The sequence below is a fragment of the Eptatretus burgeri genome, chromosome 8 (assembly GCF_056783735.1).
Source record: "Eptatretus burgeri isolate ZD-2024b chromosome 8, Ebu_testis_v1, whole genome shotgun sequence".
Lineage (NCBI taxonomy): Eukaryota > Metazoa > Chordata > Myxini > Myxiniformes > Myxinidae > Eptatretus > Eptatretus burgeri.
This window is the reverse complement of record NC_140968.1, coordinates 108,620,271-108,632,770: the sequence shown is the minus strand read 5'-3', so window position 1 is coordinate 108,632,770 and position 12,500 is coordinate 108,620,271. Positions and strand designations below refer to the sequence as shown.

Below are 12,500 nucleotides of genomic sequence, written 5' to 3'. Positions count from 1 at the left end.
TGGGAAAAAACCAGCTTTCATACCCTTGGGAAACAGCTTTCCCTTGGGAAAATTCAAACCTTGGGATTAATTAATAATTTGAACAATTAATTCAAACCTTGGGAAAAAACAGCTTTCAAACCTTGGGAAACACTTGGGAAACAGCTGAAACGGATGAAGAACGATATCAAACCTTGAAAAGGCACATACTCAGGTCCCCAGCGTCGATTGTGACGTCAATTCTTCTTCTTCGTTTGGTATGACGTCAATCGTGCAAAAAAAAAAAAAATAAATAAATATACATTAATTGTGACATCATTCGTGATGTCATAGCACCGTGTCCTGTCATTGGTCGACAGATAAATGGCCGTAATTTGGGAACCGCTCGTCCGATTGACATCAGACCTTGAAAAGGCACATCCGCGGGGCCCCTGCAAAATTCCTGGCAAGTTTCAATCCGATCGGACTGGCGGTCGTCGAGAAACGGCGGTCACAGACAGACACACATACAGACAGACAGACACACACACATCGAGATTGCTGGAATTATAGATAGATATTGGTGGTATTGTATTTTGTTGACTCTTTATCTCTTTGCTGATGATCCCACCCTCTGCCCTACCATTTTTGATTGGAATGAAAATATGGAGAGCTTGAGTTTGAAAGAGAATCAGGAAATAATGTGAGGGGTTCCACCTGTGACATTTATGGATTCAGTATTTGCAGTTTTACCATTGTGACATCATATAAATATTACCCACCTTACTTCTGTTTGGGTCCGCTGCAGGACGTTTTTTGCTCTCGTCCTTCACGAGCCAGCTGTCGAGCCCCCCCCGCCCCCTCCTGTGCACAGCACGGGTACCTCGGTGAGTCCACAGTGTCTGTAGAAAGTCTACACCCCCTTTTGTTACTTTATTGCCTGGAATCAAGTTGCATTAAATAAGACTTTTTTTCCATCTTTATTTACACATCGTAACTCACAATGTCCAAGTGAAAAACAAATTCCACAAATTTCAGTGACAACAATATCCAAAGCACTCCACAAGTCTTGCCTGTATGGTAGGGTGGCAATAATGAAGCCATTACTCAAAAAACCCACCTTGAGTCCTGTTTGAGGTATGCAAAAAAAAACCCTCCAGAGATTATAAAGTCATGTGGCGAAAAGTTTTGTGGTCTGACAAAACCAAGATGGAAATTTTTCGCCTAAATGCAAAATGTTTCGTTTGGTGCATAGCCAACACAGCACATAAACCCAAAGAACACCATCCCTATAGTGAGGCATGGTGGTGGCAGCATCATGTTATGGGGATGTTTCTCTTCAGAAGGGACTGGGGCACTTGTCAGGACAGAAGTGAAAATGGATGGAGCAAAATACAGAAAAATCCGGGAGAAAAACCTGCTGGTCTCTGCAAGAAACCTGGAATTGCGACGGAAGTTCACCTTTCAGCATGACAACGATCCGAAGCACACATCCAATGCTCCACTGGAGTGGAAAAATAATAAAAAGATAAATGTCCTTGAGTGACCCAGTCGGAGCCCTGACCTAAATCCAATCAAAAATATGTGGCATGACTTGAAGATTGCTGTCCATCAGTGCTCCCCACACAACTTCACTGAGCTTAAACAGTTTTGTTCAGAAGAATGGGCAAATATTGTCCAATCATGGTGTGCAAAATGGGGTAGAGATCTATCCCAACAGAGTCACAGCTGTAATTGCTGTCAAAGGTGCTTCCACCAAGTGTTAACTCAGGGGGGTGGACACTTATCCAACCAAGGTATTCTCGTTTTGTATTTTTAATTAATTTTCTGAAATTTGTAGAATTTGTTTTTCACTTGGAAGTTTTGGGGTTCGATTTGTAAATAAAGGTGAAAAAATGTCTGGTTTCATGCAATTTAATTCCAGGCTATAAGGTAACGAAAGGTGAAACATTTGAAAGAGTGTATCGACTTTCTATAGGTACTGTGAATGTACATATCTGTGCAGCGTCTGTCCTGTCACTGAATCTGACTCCCTCAACCTTTTGTGAAATTGTACCAAACTTCCAGGCTGCTCCTGCCTCTCCCGTGTGGATGTCCTGAGGGTATATTTTTTTTGATAAAAAACATTTTCAACTTCAATTGCTCATAAAAATGTAATATTACGAATATTACAAATAAATTTTTACAAAAGAAATGTTTGTATTATGATTGGTGTGTTTCATGACAGCATGGAAACTCGCATACAATCATTGTCCTCAGTTAAAACAAGCCTGTTTCTATGGTGCCGTGTGGTGCCGTGTTTTAATTTGCACAGCAGGAGTTCTTTTGAATTAGGTGGAGGTGAGGTGTTTTTAATGATATGGCGGTTACGTGGCTCCAGCGTATATATGTTGCGACCCCTAGAGGGAATGGCATCTCACGGCATGAAGTGAGTCAAGCCACATGGGCACCAGTGTGACCACTCCTCATTTTCATAAATGCCAAGGTGAGCCAATTAAAAAAGTCATTAATTCACAAGGTTTCGGAAAAGCGATGATAATAGAAAACCTATGCGCCAAGAAAACCTAAAGAAAACCAAGACGCCAAGGTGAACAACGAAAAGCCAAGATCTTGTGAAAAAAGCCAAGGAGTGGTCACACTGATGGGCACTGGTGGAAAAGATGAAGAATTCATGAGTCATTTAATTATACTCTTCTATTCTGTTTACTCCAGTTAAATCCCCATGAACTCGATAGGCTTTGCACCCTGTCTGTGCTTCAGCAAGTGACAATACTGAAAGTCAATGGTTGCCTATTTGATGGAAATGTTGATATTTTATTTTGATTTTTTTTATTTATTTATGGATGAGCAATGTAGTAATTCTGACACCTACAAACTGTATTACCCTCCATCACCTGTCACAACTTACAAATCGGCTGTTCCATTTCAAAATTTATTTCATTAACCTCAGGAATTATCAAAGATCGATAAGTATTCTCATTATTTGAGTTGGCTTTATTGAACAGACAAACCAGCTTACCTTCAAGCTTAACCCAGTATGCCTTGTTCAACTTACTCCACATTGCCATTTATCTGTATTTTAGGTTTCAGTTGATAAGGTTTCCTTAATTTGTTGTCTGTCTCTGTGTTTTGTACTCCTCTGTCAGAAAGGAGAAGCTGAAGATCTAAGTGCTGAAGAGGTGATATGTGCGACCGCCACAGCTCGTCCTGCAAACCCTGTGCGGTGGCTGTGCAAAGGTGGCCTAAATGAGCTCCTGGAAACATTAGTTGTTATGGTGGAAAATCAACACAAGCACATTTGGTGTCCTTCAATCCAAGAGGCTAAACATGCTTGGATTATGTCTGAAGGAGCACTTGAGGAGGCTGTTGTCCATTGTGCGATGAATCGGCGAATGAAGGTTTGTGAATTTGAATTTTTTTTTTTTTGTCAAGCCTGGGAAGTGAATTTTGCCTGTGCAATTACTGTAGGTCCACCACAGAAATGAATAAAATTGATAACCTGAAGTTTTTCTTTCACTATAAAAGGCAACCAATGCTAATAGGCATTTCTTCAACTAAATCTCAAGATCTAATAGATATGTGATTGTCCTCCATGACATTGTGTTCACTCTGTTGATGATCGAGATCTAATAGACCTGTGGTGGTACTCAATGATATGGGGCATTCACTCTATTGATATTTGCAAGTGCGAATTTTTATCTCCGCCACCGAAGGTGGATGAAGGTGATGTTTTCACCCATGTCTGTCTGTCTGTCCGTCTGTCTGTCTGTCTGTCTGTTTGTCTTTGAGCAGGATATTTCAAAAAGTTGTGAATGGATTTGAAAGAAATTTAGTGGACAGTTTGGGGGTGTGACGAGGACAAAGTGAAAGGAATTTGGTGAAGATTCAGATAAGAGAATTAAAAATTTTTTGGTGGTTCCCACCATTGAGACGTGGGGCCAAAAACAATATACACACACACACACACACAAGCATTTAAAGGCCATTTTCCCCGCTAAAGCAGGGGTTAGCCTTATATGGCCAAAAACAATATAGAGCATGATATTTCAAAACGGTACAGATGAGTTGGAGAGGTGACAAGAAGAAGCCGATTACATTTTGGTTCACGTCCAGGGCCAGATCCGGCCGATCAGTGGGATACAAGATGTAAACTGTTCAGCCTAGCAGAGGTATGCGCTCTTCTGAATGCAGTTCTTGTTTCCTCTGTCACCAGCGGTGGACGGAGGTTATGTTTTCACCCCTGTCTGTCTGTCTCTGTGTTTGTTACTTCCAAAATTGAAGATTTTTCAAGTATATTGGTCAGTCAACTTTGTAACTTGTGAAAAAAGTTTTTGCCAAGTTGACAAATTTTTAACATGTATATTGGTATGTAACATTTGTCTGCTGTTTGTCACACAATTTTTGGCCACAGTTTTCAAGCAATCGTTTGAATTGTTTTTTTTTTTACTATATAGGTGACCGGCCAAGGACAGCAACACATTTTTGTAAAGGTCCGAATCCCGATCTGGATACTAAAATTTTTTTAAGTGATCCTTCACCATTGAGATATGGCCAAAAATGATATATAGCACGATACTCAAAAGGTTATGGATGGATTTGGACGAAACTTGATGGACAGGTTGGCTGTGGGAAAAGGACGAATCGATTCAAATTTGCTGGAGATCCCGCTACGAGAATTATTTAATTTTTAAGTGATTCACCACCATTGATAGAGAGGGGCTAAAAACAATATTTAGCACAATATCTCAAAAGGTTATGGATGGATTCGGATGAAACTTGCTGGACAAGTTGGGTGTGTGACGAGGATAAATCAATTCAATTTTGTTAAAGATCTAAATCCAGATCCGCATATGAGAATTATATAATTTTTAAGGGATTCTTCAACATTGAGAAATTGGGCTAAAAAGTATATTTGGCACAATATCTCAAAAGGTTATCAATGGATTCTGCAGAAACTATGTATACAGGTTGCGAGTGCCATTAGTCAAAATTTATTCGATTTTGGTGAATATCCAAATCCGGATCCAATAATTATTTAATTTTTATCTGATTCGTCTGCATTGAGAGATGGGGCTAAAAACTAATATTGCATGATATCTCAAAAAGTTGTGGATGGATTCAGACGAAACTTGGTGGACATGCTGGGTGTGTGACATGGACGAAGCGATTCAGTTTTGTTGAAGATCCGAATCCAGATCCATGCACGAGAATTTTTAAGTGATTCTTCACCATTGAGAATGAGCCAAAAGCGATATACAGGAGACCCTCTTGTAATGTGGGGATGTGCTCCTGTGAAACGCCGTGTTATCTGAAAACATGTTATAGGAGCAATATTTAACATGTGAAAATCTGGGTTATGTTCCAAATGGGAAAGATTTCAACCTCTAGCGGTTGAAGACTGACATAAAAATGTCAAAAAAAAAAAGCAGTGAATAATGCATAAATAAAACATAACAAATAGAAACATTAAAATGAATTACTTTTTAGCTCACCTGGAACGTAGTTCCATGGAGGTTATGGGATGGCGCCTCATCCGTTCGTCCCCCAAATACTTGCAACTTCTTCTCTAAAATTACACGTACAATTTCGATGAAACTTTACCACAACCTTCATCACCCTGGATGTACCAAAATTTTTTCATGGCATTAAAAATATCAGGCCCTAAAGGTGTCAACGGGTGTTGCCCCCCAAAATTCAGTCAGGTCAGTCAGGTTTCTTGACTGCCACTGGTAACATGTAACCCAGTGCGACCTGCCGCATGGTCGTGTTGTCGGTGACTAAACAGACACCCCTCACTGGCTTGCCAGTGGGGATGGTGACTGTGACACCCTGCCAGGACGAAAAACAACACCTGCCAAAGGGCAGACGAGTGTGCAAGAGATCAACGGCCATCCAGTAAGGAGATGGTGTCTCAGAAAAAAAAAAAAACACCTATCTGGTTAGACCACTTTTTTTTAGGTAGTAGATTGTAGACAGCAACCGCCCAGGGTGGTACTTCCGGTCTGACTTAGGAGTGTTAAAGTGGTGCCCGGAATCATCCTACACTCTCCGTGTCAGGATTGCTGGTCTTGCTTTTTGTCTCAATCAAACTATAGCTACCGGTCTCGTATTGATCTCTCTTTCTTGTAAACAAACATCATATACTTTTCATCGTACATTTTTCTTACTTACTCATTTTCCCTCCTCACTTTATATTCTCTCTCTTATTTTCTTTCCTTTCATTTCCCTCAGACAGCTTGCAATGAAATATAAGTTATGATATTTTCTATTCATGCAGTTCTTTTATTTAAGGCTTGGCCTCGATGAGGATGATTCAGTCCGTGCCTGCAGCCTTCAACATTAAAAAAAAAGAAAAAAAATTGGTATTTGCTTTCTTCTCTGAAATTTGCTTCTTCTCCGAAGCTTTCTTCTTCTACACACACAACTCTGATGAAACTGTACCCAGAATTCCAATCACACATAATGTGCCAAAGTTTGTTCATGACATTAAAAAAAAAATTGGGGTCTAATGGGGTATTGGGGGGGGGGAGGGGCACCCCAAAATAGGTATTTGCTATAACATTGGTTCATTGGTACATTTTGCTGATTCCATCCCACGTTGATTGGTGGGCTTTTTTGAGTAATGGCTTCCTTCTTGCCACCTTACCACACAGGCCAGTCTTGTGGAGTTCTTGGGATATTGTTGTCGCGCGCACACACACACACACACACACACACACACACACACACACACACACACACACACACACACACACACACACACACACACACACACACACACACAGTGACCAGTCTTTGCCATAAAGGCCTGTAGCTCTTTCAAAAGTTGCCATTGGTGGCTTGGTGGCCTCTCTGATCAGTCTCCTCCTTGCTTGGTCATCCAGTTTGGAGGGACGGCCTGATCTAGACGTGGTCTTGGTGGTACCATACGCCTTCCACTTCTTAATGATTGTCTTGACTGTGCTCCAAGGGTTATTCAAGTTCTTTAAAATGTTTTTTTTACCCATCCTCTGATCTGTGCCTTTCCACAACTTTATCCCAGAGGTCTTTTGAAAGCTCCTTGGTACTCATGGTTGAGTATTCGCTGTGAAATGCACTACAGGAATAGCAGATTTTATTCTGAAACAATCGGAATCACTACAATTTAACACAGGTGGAGGCCAATTATCTTGGTGTGTGATTTTGAAGGTGATTGGTTCCATCTGAGCTAATTTACAATTGTTATTATAAAGAGGTGGACGCTTATCCAACCAAGATATTCTAGTTTTGTATTTTTAATTAATTTTCTGAAATTTGTCAAATTTGTTTTTCACTTGGAAGTTGTGGGTTATGATGTGTAAAGGAAGGCGGAAAAAGTCTGATCTAATGCAGTTTTGTTCTCGGCTATAAGGCAACAAAAGGTGAAAATTTTGAAAGGGGGTGTAGACTTTCTATGGACACTGAATGATGAAATTTTTCAATTTTCGTCATAACAGACAGTCAGACAGACAGGCAAATGGGCCCACATGCAATAACCTTTCCTCTGGCGAGGATTACAACAAAATAATAGTGAAAAAAAAACACAAAACAGGCACTCCTTTCTACACACACCAGACCACCCAACCAATACCAAACACTTGTACAAAACCATAAACAGCGTCACAAACTCCAACAGTGGCGTAGCACCCTCACATGCGGCCATAACTACTACAAACAACATACCATCAGAGAAACGACAAGTTTTACATCCTCATACACCACTCCACAAACTCAAGTCAAACAGGACCCAGACAAGAGGAAAAAGAAGTATTACGAGACGGAAACCACTTTGCCAACTCGACACCACCATCATGCCATTCACTCCCACACAAACAACAAAAATAATCGAAAACTTCAATAACGCACAGGTTATTCACCTGACAACATTTCTAATTTACATTTAAAACATCCTGGACCACACGGCATTTTTTTTTGTACACATTGTCGAGCCTCCTATGAGAGCTAACACAAAACACACAACGAGGGGGGCAGGAGACAAGAGGGGTGAGAGAAGGAAGGACAAAGCAGTGGGGAACAAACATTAGGGGATCTGTTGGAGGGAGAGAGATGGGGCGGGGAACACGGGATATACAAGATGGACATGACAGGGACTTTCAGGAAAGAAAGCAGAGAATTTGAAGGAGGTGGGTTTGGGGTGGATTAACTGGGGTAGAAAAGATTGTGGATTTTGATGGGAGAAGATAAGAGATGGTGGTGAACAGCTGTTTTGAAGATCTGGAGGGAAGAATGGGATGGAAGAGAGTGTGGGAGTTTATTCCAAAGGTGGGGTAAAAGAGAAATGAAAGAGTGAAGGTGAGCAGTGATTCGTGATTTTGGTAGTTTTACCAGAAGGGGGTTGTTGGTGGACCTTGAGCGCCCTGCAGAAATATGGGGGGGGGACGGACGACGTCAGCAGACAGAGCGGGGGGGGACGGACGACGTCAGCAGACAGAGCGGGGGGGGACGGACGACGTCAGCAGACAGAGCGGGGGGGGGCGAGACCGGAGAGGAGACTGCAGAAGACAGAAAGACCACTGACCTGCCTGCAGTGAGAGTGTGAGAGGCTCAAATACTCCGTTTCATCACGGGAGATACCAGTGATCCTAAATGCCTTGGTTTCTACAGCGTGAAGCTGAGAAAGTTGCGAGGCAGGAGTACCAGCCCAGAGGGGAGAGCAGTACTCCATCAGGCTGCAGATGAAAGCTTTGTATGTGGTCAGGAGATCAGGTGGGCCGAGGAAGGATTTTGCATGACAGAGGATTCCCAGTCGGCGACTGGCTTTGGAGGCCAGGTTGGAAATGTGGTTTTCCCAGGAAAGATCATGGCAGATAGTGAGACCCAGAAGCTTGAAAGAAAGGACTTCTTCCAGAGGATTGTTGAGAAAGTATATGGGGGGTTCCAAACGGTCCTTTTGGAGAGACAGTGAGAGTGTGAGATTTGTCCAGATTGAAAGACATGTTCCATGTGTTGGACCAGTTTGTGATTTTACCCAGATATGCAGTGAGCGAAGAAGCTGCTGCTTGCCGGTCTGAGGGATGACAGATGGTACCGCAGAGGGTGGAGTCATCAGCAAAGAGATCAGTTCTATTCGAGCAGAACTGACCAGGGTAAAACAACAACAACGATGTGTTATAAAATATCATTTTTTTCACATTTTTCACTTCGTTTTACATTCTCATTGAAATTTATAGATGTGCATGAAATATGTTCATGAAGTAAAACATGCTGTCTTTTGTTTAAACCCATCAGCGAAGCGATGGGTAGGCACGCCTAATGTAACCGAAACATATGGCACCAAAAGAAACAGTGCTAAAGACATCTGTGCCATTAAGCTCCACTTCAGGGGCCACCCATATAATTGCGATGTGAATGAACGTCTGAAAGTGTGCTGATTAATTAGGGCAACTGTAGTTTTTCCTTTCCTCCAGCTGTCATCAACACTATCAAAAACTCGAACAGCATTCGGTTGAACACATACCTCCACCAGGCTGAACAGCTTACGTTATGTATCCCACTGATAGCCTGGATCTGCATCCAGACCATTTGTCCTTGTCACACCCCAAAATTTAATCGGCTTATTCTTGCCTCCTACCCAACTCATCCACCAAGTTTTGTCATAATCCATCCACAACTTTTTGAAATATCATGCTATATATCATTTTTGGCCCCATCACTCAAGCTTGAAGAATCACTGAAAGAATTTTTTTTAATTCTCCTCTCTGGATGTAGAAACTCATCAAAATCTGATCAATTTGTCCTTGCCACACACCCAACCTGTCCACCAAATTTCGTCTGAATCCATCCATACTTTTTTGAGATATCCTGCTCACAGACAGACAGATGGGTGTATAAAACATAACCTCCATGCACCTTCAGTAGTGTAGATAATCATATGATCCCTTGAATTTTCTGACTGTCCAACTTGAACATCTGATCAGTTGTCACAATGTGTTTACAGTTGAGTTGTTTGCAAACTGTCTATTGCCATTGAGCATTTTACTGTCCCTCAGATTCAATCATGTGGATTGTTTCCAAGACTCGTCACTAAATAATGCCACTCCATGAGTCCCTGGTCTTTCTCTGTATGTCTGCGTTTATCTGCATTTCTGTTTTGCATGGAATTGGAGAGAAAGGATCGAAAAGAAAACAAAAATAACGACAAAATGGGGAAATAATTGGGGAGAGGGGTTGGTTGTATTCATCATCGGTGAAATTAAAGCATACACAGAGCCTCAATCCAACACAACATACCACTTACACGATAAACCTACCTGCTGATGTGACCCAGCCAGACATATTGAGTCACTTTAAGCCTCAAGGGGAAGAGAAGGCCAGTCAAAAATTGAAAACTGTTCCATCTAATTAAAATGATTGGGATTTATTTTACATGATTATTTATTATATTTAAAATGATTGAAGAGAAGAGGAAGAAGTTCAATGAATGGCAAAAGGCAAAGGATACGGTGGAAGAAGAGGCTGCACATGAAAGTTATAAGGAAGCCAAGAAGGCTGCAAAGAAAGAGGTTGCAAAGGCGCAGGAGGCCCATAGGAAAATGTTTGGAGAACGCTTGGATTCGGAGGAGGGGAAGAGAGCGGTATTCAGGATTGCAAAGCAGATAGCGAGAGAGAGATTTGATGTGACGGGGGTGAGTTGCTTGAAGGATGAAGTGGGACAAATTGTTGTGGATTCAGATGGAATTAAAGGAAGATGGAAGAGATATATGGAAAGGCTGTTGAATGTAGAAAATGAATGGGATAGAAACATCGAGAGTAACCCAGTTTTAGGACCAGCAGAGAAGATAACTGAGAAGGAAGTTGAGGAAGCTATAAGAGCAATGAAGAGTAGAAAAGCAGGAGGGCCGACGGGAGTTGTGGGAGATATGTTGAAGGCAGCGGGAAGTTGGGGTGTGAAGAGAATGACAGAGATCTGTAATCTAGTGGTGAAAGAAGGCCGCATTCCAGTGGATTGGGAACTGAGTATCCTCGTCCCTCTGTACAAGGGGAAAGGTGACCCTCTGGACTGTGGCTCCTATAGAGCAATAAAGCTATTGGAACATGGAATGAAGGTATTGGAAAGGGTGTTGGAGAAGAGGATAAGGAAGAAGGTAAAGATTGACGAAATGCAGTTCGGATTTATGCTGGGAAGAGGAACGACAGATGCAATTTTTATTGTAAGGCAGTTGCAGGAGAAGTACATGGAGAAGAGGAAGAAGTTGCTTTTTTGGGTTTGTTGATCTGGAGAAAGCATTTGATAGGGTCCCACGCGAAGTAATGGCATGGGCATTGAGGAAGTTAGGAGTAGAGGAATGGTCGATCAGAGTAGTGATGGCCATGTACAAGAGAGCACGCACAGCTGAAAGGACGAAGGATGGGAACAGTGGTGAGTTTGACGTGAGGGTAGGAGTGCACCAGGGGTCGGTACTAAGTCCACTTCTATTTGTAGTTGTGATGGAGGTGCTGGCTCGGAGGGTAAAGGAGGGTTTACCGTGGGAGCTGCTGTATGCAGATGATCTGGTGTTGATTGCAGAGAGTATGGATGGACTGAAGGAGAAGATGAACAAGTGGAAGGAATGTATGGAGGCAAAAGGTTTGAAGGTGAATATCGGAAAGACGAAGGTGATGGCAAGTGGTAAAGCATGTGGTGAGGTGGAAAGGACTGGGAAGTGGCCGTGTGGTGTGTGCAGGAAGGGTGTCGGAGTGAACTCCGTTCAGTGTACAATGTGTGCTGAATGGGTTCATCGAAAATGTAGTGGGGTGAGAGGGTCATTAACCAGTGTGGCAGCTACATTCAAGTGTAAGGTGTGCATCGAGGGAGCAGCAGATGAACGAATTGTTGAGTTGGATCTTGGAGATGGTGTGAAGCTGGAAGGGGTGAAAACATTTTGCTATCTCGGAGACATGCTGAATGGAGAAGGTGGATCAGACTCTTCGACGGTTGCTAGAGTGAGATGTGCATGGAAGAAGTTTTGGGAACTGAGTGGCGTGCTGACAAAGAGGGGAGTGTCGTTGAAGCTGAAGGGAAAGGTGTATGCTACATGTGTGAGGAGTACGATGATTTATGGGAGTGAGACATGGGTACTGAACATGGAGCAGCAACAAAGGCTGGAAAGGGTGGAAATGCGAATGGTTCGGTGGATGTGTGGAGTATCGTTGAGAGAGAGGAAGACAAATGATGACTTGCGGAAGATGATGGGAATAGAGTCTGTGATGGAGGTTGTGAAGAGAAACAGGTTGAGATGGTTGGGTCATGTGTTGAGGAAGGATGAAAGTGACTGGGTGAGAGGAGTGTTGGAAATGAGTGTAGTCGGAAGTAGAGGACGGGGAAGACCGAGAAAAACTTGGCTAAATGTGGTGGAAGAGGAAATGTGGGCAAGGGGATTAAGAAGGGGAGATGCAGAAAACAGGGTAAAGTGGAGAAGATTGTCATGGGGCCCGCAAGGCAAACCCCTGCTTTAGCGGGGAAAATGGCCTTTAAATGCTTGTGTGTGTGTGTGTGTGTGTGTGTGTGTGTGTGTGTGTGTGTG

At 42.5% G+C, this 12,500-nt stretch overlaps 1 protein-coding gene across 4 annotated transcripts in view; it reads left to right on the top strand.

Moving 5' to 3' along the window:
* The window catches only part of RNF31 (ring finger protein 31), a 155,504-nt gene that overhangs the window by 3 nt on the left and 143,001 nt on the right, over window positions 1–12,500 (top strand). Inside the window, exon 1 of one of the 4 annotated variants that reach the window (XM_085893483.1) lies at window positions 1–3,356. This exon is cut by the window's left edge and continues 3 nt beyond it. In XM_085893483.1, the coding sequence (XP_085749609.1) occupies window positions 3,231–3,356 (126 nt within the window). In that variant the 5' untranslated portion in view covers window positions 1–3,230. Of the gene's footprint in view, window positions 3,357–8,511; window positions 9,084–12,500 lie in introns of those variants that run through there. The other 3 variants (XR_015061278.1, XM_085893481.1, XM_085893482.1) reach the window with 3 other exon arrangements.